General features: G+C 39.1%; 1 protein-coding gene across 1 annotated transcript in view; it reads right to left on the reverse strand.

Annotated features, from left to right (window-relative positions):
• Positions 1 to 22300, reverse strand: part of HYDIN (HYDIN axonemal central pair apparatus protein) — a 415120-nt gene that overhangs the window by 241963 nt on the left and 150857 nt on the right. The window contains exon 11 of the mRNA XM_088830541.1: positions 2123 to 2222. Within this exon, the coding sequence (XP_088686667.1) occupies positions 2123 to 2222 (100 nt within the window). The remainder of the gene's footprint in view (positions 1 to 2122; positions 2223 to 22300) is intronic.

The following is a 22300-nucleotide window of genomic DNA, read 5'->3' on the forward strand; positions in this document are numbered from 1 at the left end:
TCATTGAAGAGATGCTGTGTTTCCACTGCATGAGGTTGATTTGCTCTATTAACTGCTGGTATTAACTAAGATGCATCTACCATTCCATTCCAATAACAAAGGGCTCATCTTAGGCTTCCTCCTTCCCATATCTCTATTTCCCTTCTCTGAGTGAAAATTACTAGTGCTTGTTATCCTCAATATACTTACTTTTTTGCTTAATTCCTCTATATATATCCAATCTCCTGAAGCCATCAGGTTGCCACCCTACCAGTACACCCTCTTTGTGCCTCTGGTCACTGCAAGGCTGCCTTCCCATCTTACTTGGCATGCATTATTCTGATAAAAACTTGAAAAGGAAAAAATTAACTATCCAAAAACTATAAAAAGAATAAAACATAACATTGTGAGAATTTACATCAAGTTATATAATACTCTGGGACTTCTCTCTAGCTCAGATAGTAAAGAATCGGCTTGCAATGCAGGAGACCCGGGTTCAATCCCTGGATCAAGCAGATCCTCTGGAGAAGGGAATGGCAATCCACCCCAGCATTCTTGTCTGGAGAATCCCATGCACAGAGGAGCCTGGATGGCTACAGTTCATGGGGTCACAAAGAGTCAGACATGATTGAGCAACTAATACTATTACTATTGAGCAAATACTACTGTTACTACTAATATTCTTCAGTTCAGTTCAGTTCAGTCAGTCATGTCCAACTCTTTGCAGCCCCATAGACAGGCTTCCCTATCTATCACCAACTCCCGGAGCTTGCTCAAACTCAGGTCCAACAAGTCAGTAATGCCATCCAACCGTCTCACCATCTGTCATTCCCTTCTCTTCCTGTCCTCAATCTTTCCCAGCATCAGGGTCTTTTCCAAGGAGTCAGTTCTTTGCATCAGGTGGCCAAAGTATTGGAGCTTCAGTCTCAGCATCAGTCCTTTCAATGAATATTCAGGACTGATTTCCTTTAGGGTTGACTTGTTTGATCTCCTTGCAGTCCAAGGGATTCTCAAGAGTCTTCTTCAACACCACAATTCAAAACCGTCAATTCTTCAGTGCTCAGCTTTCGTTATGGTCCAACTCTCACATCCATACATGACTACTGGAAAAACCATTGCTTTGACTAGATGGACCTTTGTTGGCAGAGAAATGTCTCTGCTTTTTAATATGCTGTCTAGGTTGGTCAGAGCTTTTCTTCCAAGGAGTAAGCATCTTTTAATTTCATGGCTGCAGTCACCATCTGCAGTGATCTTTGAGTCCAAAAAAATAAAGTCTCTCACTGTTTCCATGTTTCCCTATCTATTTGTCATGAAGTGATAGGACCAGATGCTATGATCTTACTTTTCTGAATGTTGAGTTTTAAGCCAGCTTTTTCACTCTCCTCTTTCACTTTCATCAAGAGGTTCTTTAGTTCCTCTTTGCTTTCTGCCATAAGGGCGGTGTCATCTGCATATCTGAGGTTACTGATATTCTCCTGGCAATCTTGATTCCAGCTTGTGCTTCATCCAGCCTGGCATATCACATGACATACTCTGCATATAAGTTAAATAAGCAAGGTGACAATATACAGTCTTGATGTACTCCTTTCCCAATATGGACCAATCCGCTGTTCCACGTCCGGTTCTAACTGTTGCTTCTTGACCTGCATACAGATTTCTCAGGAGGCAGGTAAGGTGGTCTGGTACTCCCATCTCTTGAAGAATTTTCCAGTTTGTTGTGATCCACACAGTCAAAGGCTTTAGCATAGTGAAGCAGAAATAGATGTTTTCTGGAATTCTCTTGCTTTATCTATGATCCAAATTATTCCTTGATTTATAGAGCAATAAGAATATTAGTTGGAATTCTCTTGCTTGGATCATAGAAAAAGCAAGAGAATTTCAACTAATATTCTTGCTGCTCTAAAATCAAGGGGTAACCTAGATTCGTGGTTTTCCATCCCCACCCAGGACACCACAATTATAAGGTACTTCAAAGGTTGATCTGTTCTAGAAAGAAGTATGAAGTGCACAACTTGCCTCTTTTATTCTCCTCCTGATATCATATATGCACATAATCCCCAATATTCTCTCACACACAGCACTTCAACACTTTATGCTCTGAGCACTTGGTAACCTGAATTTACCAAATGGAAGAAGTCGTTACCTGAAATGTCACAGTAGACGGTCTGCTGGTACAGCTTGGCTTCCCGGGGATTAAAGTACACAGTGATTTCAGCTGATGAATTGGGCCAGACATCGCCTTCCTAAAAACATGAAATAATAAGTTAAAAACAATATGATGAAGGGAAGACACTGCTTTTAATGCTGTTATTAAAACTCTAGGAAATTTGAAGGAAATATTTTGACAAAAAATAAAAGAAAGCACAACTTTACCCAATAGATAGGAAATTACTACTACTTGTTAAGAGGTGATACAAGCTGGAAAAAAAGCTTCAAAGATCATTTCAGTGAGTTAATGAATTTATAATTAGTTATTAAAGGAAGCTAGAGTACTTAGGGCATTTTCTAAAGTTTGTAGATTCAACTAACATTCAATGTATGCCAATGGGTGTACAGCATTAGGCTTCAGAGATGAGGAAAGGCATGGTCTAAGATTGCATGGAGCTCATCTCTTAGAGGGATGATAAAAATGTACACAAATATCTTAAAATATATGTGATAAATGCTATCTGTGCTTTAGCTACATAAGATCCAGATACTGCTTTTCACATGCAAAGAAGTATCTAATTCACTTGATGGAGAAACCACATTCCGAACCTTTGAGTGACAGCAAAAGGAAATACTCTTATTTTGTGAAAATAGCAATGGTCTGAGGCAGAACAACAGCGAAATCGAACTCTGGTTCTGATCCTGTGTGATATTATTTCTCATTTTAACTCAACGTACCCAAAAGTCATAATAAGAAAACAGGTTTGAAACTGTAATGCAACATACGACAATATCAGAATCCCCTTGAGATACCCTTTGAAAAATATTTTCTACTAACCATGTAACCTCTCAGGGTTGTAAAAGGATATGTTATAGCACCTGCCTCAAAGGGTTTCCTGAGGTCTGATGAGGGATCATGAGGTCAAATGCTTTTCACCCACATTTAGTACACAGTAAGAGCTCAGCAAATAATGGCTTGCTATGATTGATGTTATTCTTTTGCCACTTGGAATGACTAAGATGAAAATATCTGAAAAATTAGGGAAGAAAATGTGTTTTTTTCTGTGGTTTTTATAAATAAGGCCAAGTAGAGTATCAGTGATAAGCACATCCAAAAATGTATAAACAGTCCTACCAACTAAATAAAAAACTAAGGAAGGTGACAATAAATAATTAGGATCCAGTTTCAGACAATCCCACATGCATGTTCTATTTCCATTTTGACTTGACATGAACATAGTGCTGGAATAAAGAATTAAGCAGACACGAAAGTGGTTTAAAATGCAGATGTCAAACAAGGGGGCAAGGAAGAGAAAAGTAGAGTCAATCTGGGTTTGCTTATGAAGGTAGCTGTCTGGTGAGTGTGCTTCCCAGGCTGTATGCCCCTGCTTCAGGAGAATAAAGGCACAGAGACTCCAAGAAGGAGCACTGAGGGCTGTGGGGGTCACGTGGGTCCTGGGAGCTCTCTCATCCCTTCAGCCACTAGAATGAAGGCTCCGTGAGGGTGGGTGCTATTCTATCTCCAGCACCTAAACCAGAGGTGGCTCATAGTAAGTGTTCAACATATTTATTGAACTGGTTGTATCCATTCAGTTTGCACAATGTGTAGTTATTGGCAGTTGCCTATTCATCTTTGCTACGTATTTCTGCCATCTTCTCTTCAACTGGAACCCAAAAGTCATACAGTTTTAGATAGGATGGGGACTTCTGAGATCATTCAGGGAACAGGGAAGTCCTAAGCACTTTCACTCATTTGGGCATCTCACTGTAGCCCTTTTCCAAACTTTGTAACTGGTATCTGCTCTCTTCTGATAGTGAACACCTGGCCCATTTTGATTTGTGGGGATTCTGGTGATATGGAGTGCTGGGGTCGTTTGTGGCTAGAATGAGCAGAGAGGCCAAGCAGAAAAGGTGGTTCATCCATTCAGTGGTATATCAGTGGGTAGTCCATCTTAGAATGGTTGAAGACCTGGGCTTACTCCTAACCCACAAAACAAATGTATTCCCCTGGAGGGATCAGGCTCTGCTTTGTTTGGAAGTGTAGAATGGACACAGCTAACCTGTTCCCATTCAAACTGCTTGACCACAGAGGCCATCTTGGATCCCTAGAAAATCTCTACTAGAAAGGCCTCACCAAAATGGTAGGAAATGCCCCAAAAAGGATATGCTGGAAGACAGACAAGCTCAGTACTTGGTACTCATGGTTTGGGCTGGTCTCATGGTTTGGGCTGGTCCAACCCACTTTCAAAAACATTATTCAAGCAAGAAAATCTAGGGCCCAAGTGCTCACAAGAAGGCAGTACACTTAAGTATTATCCCAGAGGCACTTTTGCACACCCCACCTTCAAAGAAGTCTGATTATCAGACTGTGCTTACTCATTCGTGTCTGACTCTTTGCAACTCCGTGGACTATAGTCTGCCAGGCTTCTCTGTCCATGGGGATTCTCCAGGCAAGAATACTGGAGTGGGCTGCCATGCCTTCCTCCAACTGGTGAGTTGGGAAAAGGTGGTACAGACATGCTCCAGAGAGGCAATCAGAATCTCCCAGAGGAAGGAGCAGTAACATCTGGATGTGATCCAGGAGCAGACTGTCTGATATGGATGACTTGGAGGCTGAGAAAGCCTTCTGCATGGTGAGGGAAGACCAATACGAGAAAATCTGAGCCCACCGGGTGTTCAGACTGGGCGAATGCAACTGTGGGTACCTTGCTTTCTTATCCTAGGCTGCAGTGGTTTTCTTGTGTCTACGACATCTGCTAGTAATTTACAGCTTTTACTGAGCCCCAGGAGGTAATTCAAGGACAAATCCCATTCTAAAGCCTCTCCTGGGCTTATAGCAGCTAGTGCATTAAGAGTGCTGAGTGTCTCTGTAAAAACAGAAGTATGGTCATTCAGTTTCCTGTCACAGAGGGATGCTTCTCACATAAGGTCATATCAAGGAGTTACGAATATGTAGAAGGACACTTTTATTTTTCAGTAGGAATTAAAATAAAAGTTAAAGAACTTAATTTTTTTTTACAGCAAAAACTCACTACAGTATTTCCTACCAAATCAGAGAGTGCAAATACCAGAAACAGGTCATCAGCCTAAGATGATCCCATTTTTACTTATGTATCTTTGATATATTTCATGTTACTTTTCAGACATTTCTGAAGTTAACTACCATGTCATTTATGTCGTCTCTGAAGAGAATTTTTCTTTCTTTATTGCTCAGTTCTAAAGTTTCTTTCTGAGAGCCAAAACATTCAGAATGTTCCCTGCTGGCTCTGACATCAGTATCGTTTCCTCCCAGGCCTGTGAAACCAGCCTTATCACGCAGAAACCCCTGCTGTTCTCCTTTGCCTTCCACAAACGACTCCTTTCCCATCATTTTCCATTTTCCTGCTCCAAATGAGAGACTGAGAACGTAGAATATAATCTGCAGATGCCCATTATCTTGTTTGTTGAAAATAATTGGCAAAATGGCCTTCAGTTTTACTGTAATGATCTTCCTTCTTGGTCTTAATCTTTTATTTTCCCCTCAGAACCACCACTACATTTCACTTATCAATCAAGTGACCTGCTAGAAGAAATCAACTTTGAATTTTCAAGTTTAAAGTTAATTTTCCGTGTTTGTGTTTTTGGCCCAAATATTAAATATTTCTGGAAATGGAACTTCCGGGACAAGAACAACCAAGTGTCTTGACAGGGACAGTTTGGAGACGTTTTGAATGCTATTTATGAATATACAGCCACTGGTTCCTGATAAGCAATTAATACGATCATGAGAAGGGTATCCCATTAAAATGATCGCCTTAAAAAATGATATTGGCAATGATTAAATAGGACCTTTAAAAATTCTCAACAATGTCTCTATGATGACCTACAAGACTTCTAGAACTTACACCAAAAAAAGATGTCCTTTTCATGATAGGGGACTGGAATGCAAAAGTAAGAAGTCAAGAGATACCTGGAGTTACAGGCAAATTTGGCCGTGGAGTATGAAATGAAGCAGGGAAAAGACTAACAGAGTTTTGCCAAGAGAACGTGTTGGTCACAGAAAACACCCTCTTCCAACAACACAAGAGATGACTCTACACAAGGACATCAACAGATGGTCAATACCAAAATCAGATTGATTATATTCTTTGAAGCTGAAGAGGGAGAAGCTCTATACAGCCAGCAAAAACAAGACTGGGAGCTGACTGTGGCTCAGATCATGAGCTCCTTATTGCAAAATTCAGACTTAAATTGAAGAAAGTAGGGAAAACCATTAGTCCATTCAGGTATGACCTAAATCAAATCCCTTATGATTACACAGTGGAAGTGAGAAATAGATTCAACGGATTAGATCTGGTAGACACAGTGCCTGAACTATGGACGGAGGTTCATGACATTGTACAGAAAACAAGGAACAAGACCATCCCCAAGAAAAAGAAATACAAAAAGGCAAAATGGCTGTCTGAGGCGGCCTTACAAATAGCTGAGAAAAGAACAGAAGACAAAGACAAAGGAGAAAAGGAAAGAGATACCCGTCTGAAGGCAGAGTTCCAAAGAAGGGAAAGGAGAGATAAGAAAGCCTTTGCAGTGAGCAATGAAAAGAAAAAAAGGAAAACAATAGAATGGGAAAGACTAGAGATCTCTTCAAGAAAATTAGAGACACCAAGCGAATATTTCATGCAAGTTCAGTTCAGTTCAGTCGCTCCGTCAAGTCCGACTCTTTGCGACCCCATGGACTGGAGCATGCCAGGGTTCCCAGTCCATCACCAACTCCCAGAGTCTGCTCGAATTCATGTTCATCGAGTCGGTGATGCCAACCATCTCATCCTCCATCGTCCTCTTCTCTTCCTGCCTTCAATGTTGCCCAGCATCACAGTCTTTTCCAATGAGTCAGTTCTTGGCATCAGGTGGTCAAAGTATTGCAGCTTCAGCATCAGTCTTCCAGTGAATATTCGGGACTGATTTCCTTCAGGATGGATTGGTTGGATCTCCTTGCAGTCTGAGAGACTCTCAAGAGTCTTCTCCAACACCACAATTCAAACCCATCAATTCTTCAGTGCTCTGCTTTCGTTATGGTCCAGCTCTCACATCCATACATGACTGCTAGAAAAACCATAGCTTTGACTAGACAGACCTTTGTCAGTGAAGCGATGTCTCTGCTTTTTAATATGCTGTCTAGGTTGGTCATAAGCTTTTCTTCCAAGGAGCAAGTGTCTTTTAATTTCATGGCTGCAGTCACCATCTGCAGTGATTTTGGAACCCAAGAAAATAAAGTCTGTCACTGTTTCCATTGTTTCCCCATCTATTTGCATGAAGTGATGGGACCGGATGCTATGATGTTAGTTTTTTGAATGTTGAGTTTTAAGCCAGCTTTTTTACTCTCCTCTTCAGTCAGTCAGTCAGTTCAGTCGCTCAGTCGTGTCCGACTCTCCACGACCCCATGAATCACAGCACACCAGGCCTCCCTGTCCATCACCAACTCCCGGAGTACACTCAAACTCATGTCCACAGAGTCAGTGATGCCAATAAAACACAGAAATGGTATGGACCTAACAGAAGCAGAAGATATTAAGAAGAGGTGGCAAGAATACACAGAAGAACTATACAAAAAAGATCTTCATGATCCAGATAGCCAGAATGGTGTGATCCCTCACCTAGAGCCAGACATCCTAGAATGTGAAGTCAAGTGGGCCTTAGGAAGCATCACTATGAACAAAGCTAGTGGAGGTGGTGGAACTCCAACTGAGCTATTTCAATTCCTAGAACGTGATGCTGCACTCAAGATGCCAGCAAATTTGGAACACTCAGCAGTGGCCACAGGACTGGAAAAGGTCAGTTTTCATTCCAATCCCAAAGAGAGGCAATTCCAAAGAATGTTCAAAATACTGCACAATTGCTCTCATCTCACACACGAGCAGAGTAATGCTCAAAATTCTCTAAGCTAGGCTTCAACAGTACATGAAGTGAGAATTTCCAGATGTTCAAGCTGGATTTAGAAAGGGCAAGAGAAAACAGAGATCATATTGCCAACATCCGTTGAAAAAGCAAGAGAGTTCCAGAAAAGCATCTACTTCTGCTTAATTGACTATGCTAAAGCCTTTGACTGTGTGGATCACAACAAACTGGAAAATTCTTCAAGAGATGGGAATATCAGAACACTTTACCTGCCTCCCGAGAAATCTGTATGTAGGTCAAGAAACAACAGTTAGAACCAGACATGGAACAGCAGATTGGTTCTAAATTGGGAAAGGAGTACATCAACGCTGCATATTGTCACCCAGGTTATTTAATTTATATGCAAAGTATATCATGCAAAATCTCAGACTGGATGAAACACAAGTTGGAATCAAGATGGCCAGGAGAAATATCAATAACCTCAGATATGCAGATGACACCACCCTTATGGCAGAAAGCAAAGAGGAACTAAAGAGCCTCTTGATGAAAGTGAAAGAGGAGAGTGAAAAAGCTGGCTTAAAACTCAACATTCAGAAAAGTAAGATCATAGCATCTGGTCCTATCACTTCAATGAAAATAGATGGGGAAACAATGGAAACCATGACAGATTTTATTTTCTTGGGCTCCAAAATCACTGCAGATGGTGACTGCAGCTATGAAATAAAAAGACACTTCCTCCTTGGAAGAAAAGCTATAACCAACCTAGACAGCATATTGAAAAGCAGAGACATTACTATGCTAACAAAGGTCCGCCTAGTCAAAGCTATGCTTTTTCCAGTAGACATGTATAGATGTGAGAGCTGGACAATAAAAAAAGCTGAGTGCCAAAGAATTGATGCTTTTGCTCTGTGGTGTTGGAGAAGACTCTTGAGAGTCCCTTGGAGACTCCTTGGAACAAGGAGATCAAACTAGTCAATCCTAAAGGAAATCAGTCCTGAATATTAATTGGTAGGACTGATGCTGAAGATGCAGTACTTTGGCCACATGATGCCAAGAATCAATTGATTGGAAAAGACCCTGATGCTGGGCAATATTGATGTCAGGAGGAGAAGGGGATGACAGAAGATGAGATGATTGGATGAATCACCTACTTGATGGACATGAATTTGAGCAGACTCTTGGAGTTGGTGATGGACAGGGAAGTCTGGTGTGCTGCAGTCCATGCGTTCACAAAGAGTTGGACATGACTGAGTGAGTAAACTTACTTAAAAATTCTCTATTGAAAATCTTTAGATAAAAATAAAATACTTTAAAATCACCTTTTCCCCTCCTCTCTATTACCCATCTCCTTCCTTCCTTCTTTCCAATGAAAAATTATTTCTTGAAAAATTTTGAAAATCAAAGCCCAAAGTGCAAGAAGAATGGCTGTAACTCACTCCAGTATTCCTCCCTGGAAAATCCCATGGACAGACAAGCCTGGTGGACTGTAGTGCATAGGGTCACAAAGAGTTGGACACCACTGAGTAACTGAGCTTACATACATACATACATACATGGATACATTGGTTTATCTGGAAAGTAGTTTACAATATGACTCTGCCTATATTTATCATAAAATAGCTGCATTTTAATTCCCAACTTACATTTAGAACAGTAATCCAAACATTTGCCCACTCAAATGTTACACTTTCCAATCATACTCTCTAATCTGGCAAGAGATTAGACACAACATAAGACTGAACTGTATTTAACTTCAAACCATTATATTTGCTATTAAGTGAGAGCTCATGTTCCCAGGACTGTGTTAAGTGCTGATGTACACTATCTAGTTCAGTCTTTACAACCTTGTGAAGTAGTATTATCCCCATTTTAAACATGTGAAAACCAAGGCAAGGAGAAGTTAAGTATCTCACCCAAGGCTGCATCAACAGTTAAATGGCAGAGCTGGGATTCTGTAATACTTTTTTATTTAATTTCCTGAACCCTGCTGCAATTATAACAAAACATGAGGCCTCTGCTTTTAAAAACTGCCAGGAAAAATTTAAAAACACTACAACCAACAATCAGGCTTAATTAAAGCCGGTGGGACCTGGTGTTCGTCCAGTGGACACAGTAAGACATGCTGCATGCGCAAACATTCAGGTACTTTGGAAGATGACTCGCAGGAGGTTCCTATGAATGACGCAGTCAACGTTAGCATGGTGTAGCTCTTGAGAAGTGCACTGGAGGATCTTCACCAAGCTGTCCTGGTTGGGTCAGGGTACAGCCAATTCAGAACAAGGTTACTGAAAAATGACTTCAAGAGCAGCTATAATGTGCCATGAATTTCATAATGTTCTACCAAAATGGAAATATTCTTTTGGTAGAATGGAACAAATATTTTCAGCTATCTTATCATATTTAAGAAAAATTTAAAGAATTTTTCTTGGGAAATAAAAATATCCCCTTAAAGTCAAATTTCTATTAGACAATAAGAGAAAAAATAGAAGTACTGATTAGCAGCTATAATCCACAATGACTTTCTTAGAACCTTACAGATCAGTGGGAGGTTACCTTTATTGTCACCTGGGGCAAATATTAATAGAAATGCCTCAAAGAGAAATAAGAAAAAATAGAACCTAAAATCTAAAGGTAAACTATTCTAATTATCATTGAAAGAAAAGACTGAATCGGCACATGGGAGATTGTTCTCTTTCAGTGTATCTCCTGGGAGAGGAAACTGTGAATTTAGGCAAGTTTTGATTCTGACCAGAAAAGTCTTTAAGAGAAGGTTTTAAGATCTGGCTATCCCAGGGAGACTTCCCTGGAGGTCCAGTGGTTAAGACTTTACTTTCCAACACAGAGGGTATGAGGTCCATCCCTGGTCAGGGACCTAAGATCCCACATGCCTTGTAGCCAAAAAACCAGAACATAAAACAAATGATATTGTGAGAAATTCAATAAAGACTTTAAAAAATGGTCCATACCTTAAAAAAGAAAATCTTAAAAAAAAAAAAGATTTGGCCATCTCTCAGAGAATGTTTCACAAAAGATCTCTCTTGGGTGAGATACTCCAACCCATGTACAGCGAAAACTCCAGTGGGATTTCATGGAGCTGAGGAAGTTGTGGGTGATGTTCCTGCATTCCTCTGGAGAGAGCCAGACCTGCGTCACTTTCAGCAAAAAAGGGTCTTAATTTATTTAACAAGCCATGAGGAACCTTGATGGTTCTAAGACTTCCCTAAGTCTCCCTCTGCCTCCACTGGTTCTCAAATACAACAGCGAATATGCCAGCACAAATGGAAAAGATCTGGCTGAGCAGAAAGATCTGAGAGGATGAACAATAATAAAGGAAGGGTGAAGAATGGGAAAACCACGCTGATAGAAGAGCCATGACTTGTCAAGGACAGTCTGTTCTCAGCACATCCCTGTTTTCTTTTCTCCTTTCCGGTGTCCATTTCCAAGAAGTCAGCGCCCACGTGTCTGCAGTGTGACTCAGGACTAATGGTACAAGAAGTGGAAGGGGTTTGCAGTAAAAAGCTCGATCCTTCCTCTTTGCTAGCCATCTGGGCTCCCACCCAACCTAGTTCTGCTGAGCTCACATGCTATGCCAATTTGGGAAAAATAAAGTAAACTAAATTTGAGCTGTGTTTTCAAAGTCTGAATTGCTGAACCCCCTGTTTTCTGCAGGCTTAGGTGACGACAAAGCATGGTTTACTGTTACTTACATGGTAATAAAGAAATCATCAAGTTTCTCTCCCTTTAAAAGGCTTAGTTAAATTAAGCTGAAGCTTCCTAGGAAGACTGGATGAAGTCTGCTTTGATGGAAGACACTTGCTAAAAGAAGCAGAAATGTTTTCCCTGATGTCAGTCAGTCAATCAGTTAGGGCCAGTTTGGGCAAATATCTTTAAATTCTCAGACATTTCTTTTTGAGAAAATATCTAGTGTTCAGCATTCAGAAAATTGCTGCATTTTAAAAGTGTGACCTGAGCTAGCAGTACCAGAGTTCAAAAGCAAGGCTACCACACCTGTGCTGTAATTTCTCAGAGGACTCCTAGATGCCCATGGAAATCGAAAGCTTAATTCTCTCTTTTTTGCCCTGTAATATTCTTCTGCCTCTCAGTTCTCAGAATTGTGTTTTTTGTCTTTAAATCTCTCTCACTCAGGGTACTCAAGAGACATAAGCAAAGGAAATGAGAGAATAAGACTGTCAAAATTCTGTACAGCTAGAGTCCATCTAATAAAATAGAATATTACATTTCTGAAAGTAGTCCATTTCACTCGTTTTTCTGGAAGGCACAAATCATGCATAATAGACTCAATTTTGTGATTCTTTTCCAAAGGGGAAAGAAACCTGTGTGGATGCAGGCGGCTTGACAAATGATCAGTATTCTATAGAACCTAGTGCCTTCCCTAGGTAAGGAATAAAGGGAAATTTTAGGTTAAGTACATTAGTATTTTGAGATGTTATCAAAAGAACTGACATGAGGAACTTGATATAAATAGCAGTAATACATATGTTTTAATGACTAGAGCAACAATTTTTGTTACTATTAGAATATCAGTGGTTACTATTAGAATATCAGTAAATTACAAACTAAGTTGAAAAAAATCCCTTCCGTCCAGTTTTCATGTATTTGCCCAAAACTGCCTACTTCCTGTGTTTTTACCATCCCCTTCTTCCACCAATGAGCCTGTCTGGGGTCTCTCAAAAGACAAACGTCCACTTCTACACTCTGTGACCACACCAGATCCAAAGATGCCCAGGCATAACTCCCCAGGATTCTGCCAACAGACCCTATAGCAATGGTATTCAATGAGCATGATGAGAAGAAAGTGAACTGAGACAGTGGACCCAACCAGGTGTCAAGCGGTGAAAAGGTTATAGAACAGAGTAAGAACCTATAGTTCCAGAGTTTTGGATCATTCTTACAGCACTGAGTCAAACTACTTCTCACAAGATCATATAAACAAAATGTGATTTAAATTCAAACCGTCACCACCTTTTGACAATTTATGGACAGTGACTGATCTCTTAATCTTGAATCTACTTGCTTTAAATTGAAAGAGCCTCTAAAATAGGAACAATGTTCCCATAAAATACTCAATATGCAAGGAACACAATAAGGGCTAAACTAAACTCTATTTTAGCTGATGCATTTAAAGAACCAGATATATAGACAAAGGTCTGAGAAAATAAGCATATCATTTCTTACTTATTTTCAGACCCCAAAGTACCATTTTTTTCCTTTTTGGTTTTTAAACTTATTTTTTAAGTTTACCTCATTTGAAGATATCCTTCCTTAGTGGACAAAGAGGCTGAAGGACCTAACAGAAAGCAGTCTCTAAACCCCTACATCAACATTTAATTTTATTTTTTGAACAGGCCATCGATTAGAGACTGACTGTTGGATCAGTAGCTGGCACTGCTTGGTTTTAATCATCTCTGCTTCTATTGTGAACTCAGATCATATCAAGAAACTAATTTTAAAAAATCACATCCTAATAAAGAAAACTAATCACTGATGCATAGCTCAACTGTCAGAAATTAAACAGTGGCCATTTGGCACAACTGATCTTATACATGAGCAAGATTCAAAAGATTCTTCAGTAGAAAATGGTGATGAACAAGGCATAATAGGGTAGAAAGACATGAAGGATAGCCTGGTGAGTTCTCAGTCAGCTGATTCTCCTCTTGGCCACCCTTCTCTGTGAATTAACAGCCTCTCCCCTCTTTGCAGGGCCTCTAAAGGTGAGCCCCTGGGGGCTATCTTAGGCCTGCTGCAAATGTCTTTCTGTGCTCTGTTCTTATTTTAGCATTTCCATCCGCTCTTTATCCCTTCCGTGAAGACCTCCAAAGGATACTCACAAATCTTGCCTCCAGACCTGATTCCCATCCCACAAATTAAGTACTGTATTTTCAAAATTATTTGGACATCCAGTGTCATCTCAAATTCAACCTGTTCAGAACCAAATTCATCATCATTAATTGATTTCCATTTGTTCATTTTTTCCTGCATCCACCCATTAATTGGTACTGTGCTATGCATGGGGTACAGATAAGGATAAGGCACTTCTTGATTTTAAGGAGCTCAGAGTCTGTCAGACTAGAGAATCATAACCTACTAGCCAAAAAGGATCAACACGCCCTACCCAAATATCCTTATCTGGTATACGAGGCAACTGATGCCACAGGAGATGAAATGACTTGCTTAAGGCTACATTTGCTATTGGCAAAGCTAGGAGTAAAACCCAGGACTTCTGGCTTGCCAGTTCCTATTAAATTCATAATTCTCCCAGTCACTCTAGTTCAGATCTGAGAAGACACGTGATTCTTCACCATGTCTCACCTTCAATGGCCAGTCTACCAAAAAGCACTTTGGTGTCTTTCTTTTGAGCATCTCTCACATCTGTCATTTCCATTGCTTTCCGACTGTCACCAGGCTGTTTGAGGTCAGCATCACCCTCACACAGCACACCTTCCACTTGCCAGCAGATGTTCAGTTTCCTGACCTTCCCTGCATTAGTGAATTTCCCCTGCCTGACCTGCACTACCCATCCCACCTCTATCCATCCTTCTCCAATTTGATCCACAAGTAGATGCTAAGATAATCTTTCTGAAACACCCTGAACACACCCTGTGCCTGATCCAAAACTGAACTGAGTCTCAGAAACCCTCAGTACCAGTTACCAAACTAGGATCCACAGAACACTGACTCCAGTATATATTTTGTGGGAAAAGGGGTCTCTGGTCATGGGGAAATACTGTTTGCACTTTGCCCTTTGAAAGTCACAGTCTCTTGAACCAGTATTTCCCAAAATTATTTGACTGAAAAATTCCCTTTTTGCAGGGAACATACACTACCACCTGTCAGATCCAGTGTTTACAGAAACACACTGTAGGAGACAGTCAGCCATAGCATAACAGGTTGCCAGGGCAGCCCAGACATGCCAACTCTCCTTCTCAGTCTCAGGTCTTAGGTTCTCCATGACCGCCGGCTCCAGACAAACTGATCGATTCATTGCTATTTAATATGCTACGAACCTAACACTTTCTCTTTTCTTTGTTTTCATAACTTTACCAATTGGAAACATTCTTCTCCCTTTCTTAAATCTTACCCTTCCTCCAATATTCAGGTCAGATCTCATCTCTTCCATAAATCTTTTACCAGCTCCCTCAGAATTCATTTACCTGTATCATAAAACCAAAATCTCAACGGTAGAAACTAGTCATAGTTCACATCTGAGTCAAGAAGCTAATGTTACAGAATTTTCCCATCAAATAACTCCAAAAGTAATTTACAAGGCAAGGTTGCATAACACTCACAAGAACTGTATTTCTATAAAACTATCAGGGTCTCTCAGTAGGAAAAAGGGAAATTAAATATCAATAAATAATTCACTATAACAGATACTGAGTTCTGCTCTTTTTACCAGAAAAACACTAAGGAAGACATTAGGAAAAAACTCATGACTTCATTTTTCAATTTGCAAAAATTATCAAGAATCAGCTAATAAATACTATCATGAGAAGAAAACCTGAATACTGTACAGAAAAGATAAAATCATTATAGATGCTATAAGCATCAGTTATACACTAAGCAAATATTATCCCCTTCCTGGAGATTTTTTTTAATACAATATAAACAAAATTAGTCTCATTTATTTAAAAGATATCATATCTGTGGATCACTATCTTACAAAGCGGTTTTCTTCCTAATGGTAAAAATATGCCTTGTGCCCAATTCAGTTCCTATTTTAGAATTTAAAAATAATCATATTAAATGGCACATATTAACACATTTAAAATCCTCAATGAGAAGCTTTGGGTTTTGTGCATGAAGCAAAGAAAATCTGAGGTTAAGCCTAGTCTTTTTACTTCTGAATTTAATATGTACAAGCCTTACCTGTGGGCCTCCCACCTCCTTTTGACTACCAACCTTTGCCATCCCAGAGTCACCCATTCCCAGCAGGCTATGAGAAAAGGACAGCAGTCATCAGCCTGGATTCTCTGTACCAGCTGGGAAAAATCCTGGACTGCCTACACTCTGGGCCTTGCCAGCTATGTCTAAGATTGCCCTGACTGATTGCTCCTCCCTGCCTCTGTCCCACCCAGCAACTTACTTGCTTGGAATTTGTAATGCCTTCTTGATCTTCTCACATCTTTGGGTATGGCTTACTTGTACAGGTACATGTCCTGTCCTTCCAAGACTATATTTTCACCTTGACTTAACTCATTATATCTGAAGATCCCTTGGCTCAGTTGAACCCGAGATTGTCTTCTGACATGAGAGAAGATTCAACCTCAAACCACATCTCCAACCTTATTGTCCTACATGAACCCTTTACTTCAACCAAAATAGAACCATTAATGGAGCTCTAAACAAACCATGCCTTGAATGAAACCCCAATTTTGTTTTCCAAAAGTTCCATTCTGCAAGATCCAACTGAAGGCTCTGCTCTCAAAAAGCCTACTCTAACTTTGTAGCCTATGATAATCACCTCAGCCTCTGAATCAGTGTCCTGACAATCTTTACCAGTGATTCACATAGCCACACAGAGTCGGACACGACTGAAGTGACTTAGCAGCAGCAGCAGCAGCACATAGCCAAGTCTACTAAATATTAGTTCCAAAGGATATCTCCAAGGGGAAGGCTCCCTCTTAGAGATTTATAATGCTCATTATCATATGAAAGACTTTTAGCCATCTAACAGCAAAATAAAACTTTCAAACAATATGGAACCCATTGTTTCTTAAACTTACTTAGCCATGGAATACCTTTTCTATGTTATATCTTGTAATCATAATTTCAAAGTACAGATAAAAGGAAAACTGCTGTATATAAGTCAGTGGAATTTCTCACAAATGACTTTTTATTCTAATGTGTCCTTGTGCCCAACAGGTCTGAATGGTAACAATCCAGCAGCTCTAACTAGCTGTGGGCTTTCTTAACTCTTATTATTGTCTTTATCCTCACATCACTCTATGCTTGCGAAGTTTAAAATAACATACAGTGCCTAGCACATATAGAAGATGCTGGTTATTCATTTTGAGGCAGTGGGGCAGAGTGGTCAGGAATTTGTTCTGTGAAATAGGCACATAAAAGTATAAAACATATTACTAGATATAAAGGGAGGAATTTACAATAATATAATAATAGTAGTGGACTTCAACATCTCACTTACGTCAATGGACCAATCATCCAGACAGAAAATCAGTAAAGAAACTATGACCTTAAATGACATATCAGACCAGCTGTACTTCATAGATATCTACAGGACATTCCATTCAAAAGCAGCATGCAACACATGCAACATTCTTTTAAAGTACACATGCAACATTCTCCAGAACAGATCACATGCTAAGTCACAAAACAAGTCTAAACAAATTTAAGAGATAGAAATTATATCAAGCATCATGTCCAACTGCAACAGTACAAAAGTAGAAATCAATTACAGGAAGAAAAGTGGGTAAAACACAAACACAAGAAGACTAAACAACATGCTACTAAAAATCAATGGGTCATTGAAGAAATCAAAAAAGAAAGCATCAAAATACATCAAAATAAACGACAATAAAAATACAGCTTTCCAAAATCTATGGGATACAGCAAAAGTGGTTCTAAGAGAGATATTTACAGCAACAAAGTCTTACCTCGAGAAACAAGAAAAATTTCAAATAAACAATATAACTTATTATCTAAATGAATTAGAAAAAGAAGACCAAACAAAGCCTAAAATCAGTAGAAGGAAGAAAACAATAAATATAAGAGAGGAACTAAATAAAATAGAGAACAAAAAGAAAAAAATCAATGACACGAAGATAAATAAAACTGATACGCCTTTAGCCAGGATCATTATGAGAAAAAGAGGAAGAATGCAAATAAACAAAACAAAAAATGAAAGACAGAAATTACAACTGATAACACAGAAATACAAACAATTGTAAGAGAATACTATGAATGGTCATATGCTAACAGACAACCTAGAAGAAATGGGTAAATTTCCAGAAACATACCATCTTCCAAGATTGAATCAGGAAAAGGATAATCTGAAAGATCAATTACTAGTATCAAAATTGAATTAGTAATCAAAAAAATTTTAAGAGAAAAAAAGTCCCAGACTGCATGGCTTCACAGGGAATTTTTTTTTTATTGGAGGCAAATTACCTTACATTAATATATTGGTTGGTTTTGCCATACCTTGACATGAATCCGCCCCAGGTGTACATGTGTTCCCCCTCTTGAACCCCTCTCCGAATTTTATCAAACATATAAAGAAGAGTATCAAACATACTTATCCATCTCAAACTAATCCAAAAAATTAAACAGGAGGGAACACTCCCAACCTCATCTTATGAATCCATTACCCTGGTACCAAAGCCAGAGAAAGATACTGCCAAAAAAAAAAAAAACAAAACAGGAGACTATTACAGGCCAATATCTATGAGGGACACAGATACAAGAATCCTCAACAAAATATTAGCAAGGCAAATTCAACAATATATAAAAAGGATCATACATCATGATCAAGTGGGATTGTTCCAGGGATGAAGGGATGGTTCAATATACACAAATAAATCACTGTGATACACCACATTAACAAAACAAAGGGTAAAACCCTACACGATCACTTCTCAAATGATTCAGAAAAAGCATTCAACACAATTCAATAGCCATTCATGATAAAAATTCAACCAAGTTGGTATAGAGGGAACATATCTCAACAAAATAAAGCCCATTTACAATAAATACACAGCTAATATAATACTCAGTGGTAAAAAGCTAAAAGCAATAAGACAAGGATGCCCACTCTTGACAATTCTATTTAACACAGTATTAGAAGTTCCAGTCTCAGAAATCAGATAAGAAAAAGAAACAAAAGGAATCTAAATTGGAAGAGGAGAAATGAAACTGTCAGTATTTGCAAATGACATGATACTATATAAAAAGAATCCTAAAATCTCCTCCATAAAACTGCTAGAACTAATAAATGAATTTGGTAACATTATAGAATATAAGATTAATATATAGAAATCTGTAGCTTTTCTATACACTAACAGTGAACAATTTAAAAAAGAAATCAAGAAAACAATTCCATTTACAATTGCATTAAAAGATTAAAATACCTAGGAATAAACTTAATGAAGGAACTAAAAGACCTGTACTCTGAAAACTAAAGACACAGATGAAGAAATAGAAAACGATACAAGTAAGTAGAAAAGTATCCTGTATTCATGGATTGGAAGAATTAATACTGTTAAAATGCCCATATTTCCCAAAACAATCTAAAGACTTAATATAATACCTATTAAAATACCCATGACACTTCTCAAAGAACTAGAACAAGTAAACCCAAATAACCAAAGCAATCTCAAGAAAACAGAACAAAGCTCAAATATCACCCTCCCTGACTTCGGACCATACTAAACAGCTAATCAAACGAGCATGGTACCAGCACACAGATCAGTAACACTGAATAGAAAGCAGACATGCAGATCAATGGAGCAGAACAGAGCCCAGACAGAAACCACACACATACGGTCAATTAACCTATGGCAAGCTAATTCCATCAACAGACAAACTGTTCAGTCCAGTCACACAGTCGTGTCTGACTCTTTGTGACCCCTTGGACTGCAGCATGCCAGGCCTCCCTGTCCATCACAAGTCCCAGAGCTTGCTCAAACTCATGTCCATCGAGTCGGTGATGCCATCCAACCGTCTCATCCTCTGTTGTCCCCTTCTCCTCCTGCCTTCAATCTTTCCTAGCATCAGGGTCTTTTCCAATGAGTCAGTTCTTCACATCAGGTGGCCAAAAGATTGGAGTTTCAGCTTCAGCATCAGTCCTTCCAATGAATATTCAGGACCGATTTCCTTTAGGATGGACTCGTTTGATCACCTTGCAGCCCAAGGGACTCTCCAGAGTCTTCTCCAGCACCACAGTCAAAAGCATCAATTTTTCAGTGCTTAAGTATTCTTTATAGTATAGCTCTTACACCTATACATGACCACTGGAAAAACTATAGCTTTGACTAGACAGACCTTTGTAGGCAAAGTAATGTCTCTGCTTTTTAATATACTGTCTAGGTTGGTCATAGCTTTTCTTCCAAGGAGTAACTGTCTTTTAATTTCATAGCTGCAGTCACCATCTGCAGTGATTTTGGAGCCCAAGAAAATAAAGTCTGTCACGGTTTCCATTGTTTCCCCATCTATTTGCCATGAAGTGATGGGACTAGATGCTATAATCTTAGTTTTTTGAACGTTGAGCTTTAAGCCAGGTTTTTCACTCTCCTCTTTCACTTTCATCAAGAGCTCTTTAGCTCCTCTTTGTTTTCTGCCATAAGGGTGGTGTCATCTGCGTATCTGAGTTTATTGATATTTCCTGTGGTAATACTGATTCCAGCTTGTGCTTCATCCAGTCTGGCATTTCGCACGATGTACTCTGCATATAAGTTAAATAATCAGGGTGACAATATACAGCCTTGATGTACTCCTTTCCCAATTTGGAACCAGTCTGTTGTTCCACATCCGGTTCTGTTTTTTCTTGACCTACATATAGATTTCTCAGGAGACAGGTCAGGTGGTCTGGTATTCCCATCTCTTTCAGAATTTTCCACAGTTTGTTGTGATCCACACAGTCAAAGGCTTTAGCATAGTCAATGAAACAGAAGTAGATGTTTTTCTGGAACTCTCTTGCTTTTTCTGTGATCCAACAGTTGTTGGCAATTTGATCTCTGGTTTCTCTGCTTTTTCTAAATCCAGCTTGAACATCTGGGAGTTCTCAGTTCACATACTGCTGAAGCCTAGCTTGGAGAATTTCCATCATTACTTTACTAGTGTGTGAGATGAGTGCAATTATGCAGTTGTTTGAAGATTCTTTGGCATTATCTTTCTTGGGATTAGAATGAAAACTGACCTTTTCCAGTCTTGTGGCCACTGCTAAGTGTTTCAAATTTGCTGGCATATCGAGTGCAGCACTTTCACAGCATCATCTTTTAGGATTTGAAATCGCTCAACTGGAATTTCATCACCTCCACTAGTTGTGTTCATAGTGATGCTTCCTAGGTAAGGTCCATATGATTTCAGGCTCTAGGATGTCTGGCTCTAGGTGAGTGATCACACCATCATGGTTATCTGGGTCATGAAGATATTTTTTGTATAGTTCTTCTGTATTCTTGCTACCTCTTCTTAATATCTTCTTCTTCTGTTAGGTCCATACTGTTTCTGTCCTTTATTGTGCCCATCTTTGCATGAAATGCTCCCTTGGTATCTGTAATTTTCTTGAAGAGATCTCTAGTCTTTCCCATTCTATTGTTTTCCTCTGCCATAAAAAGAATGACATTTGCAACAAGTGGATAGACCAAGAAAATATTATGATTAGTGAAATAAGTCAGATGGAGATGACAAATACCATGTTATCACTTACCTGTGGAACCTGAAAAATAAAACAAATATATACAGCAACATAGAAACAGACTCACAGGTATAGAAAACAAATCAGTGGTTATCAGTAGGAAGAGGGAGTGGGGAGGGACAAGATAGGGGTCTGGAATTAAGAGAATCAAACTACTGTGTATAAAAAAGATAAGGAACAAGGATATATTGCACAGCACAGGGAATTATAGTCATTATTTTGTAATAACTTTAAATGGAGTACCATCTATAAAAATATCAATTCACTACATTGCATACCTTAAAAAAAAGAGAAATTAGTCTGTGAAATCAGACAGATTCTGTTCTAACTCTAGCTCAGGTCTCAGTAGTTAGACAGTGAGGTCAAGGACTATGTCTGTTTTGTTCATCAATGCCCACTACGCAATGCCTGGTACAGAACATGCAGTCAATAAGTATTTATTGAGTGAATTAAGGACAAAACAGCTTTCCACTCAAATGATTTTGCCCCCCAGAGGACATCTGACATCTGGATGGAGATTTGGTTCTTGCAACTAACATCCAATGGGTAAAAGTCAGAGCTGCTGTTAAAATATCCTACAGTATACAGGACAAAGAATTATCCAGCCCCAAATGTCAATAGTGAAGACGCTGAGAAACCCTGCTCTAGAATGAGGCCAATGAGGGATAAATTTCTAACTACTAACACTAATTGCTTGACCTTGAATAAGTTATCAAATTTCTCTAACTCTTATTAATTTCCTCATCTGTAGAATGGGAGACTAATAACAACTGATAATAACATATATATAAATGAGATAAAGTAGGTATCATGTATGAAGTGCTTATCAGCAACTGGTACATACAGTGTGACCTCTATGAACGTCACCTCTGAGTGTTCTAACCATTAACCTTCATTCACTGTCAC

The sequence above is a fragment of the Moschus berezovskii genome, chromosome 22 (assembly GCF_049115385.1).
Source record: "Moschus berezovskii isolate FMDL1 chromosome 22, NW_MosBer_1.0, whole genome shotgun sequence".
NCBI classification, from domain to species: Eukaryota; Metazoa; Chordata; class Mammalia; order Artiodactyla; family Moschidae; genus Moschus; species Moschus berezovskii.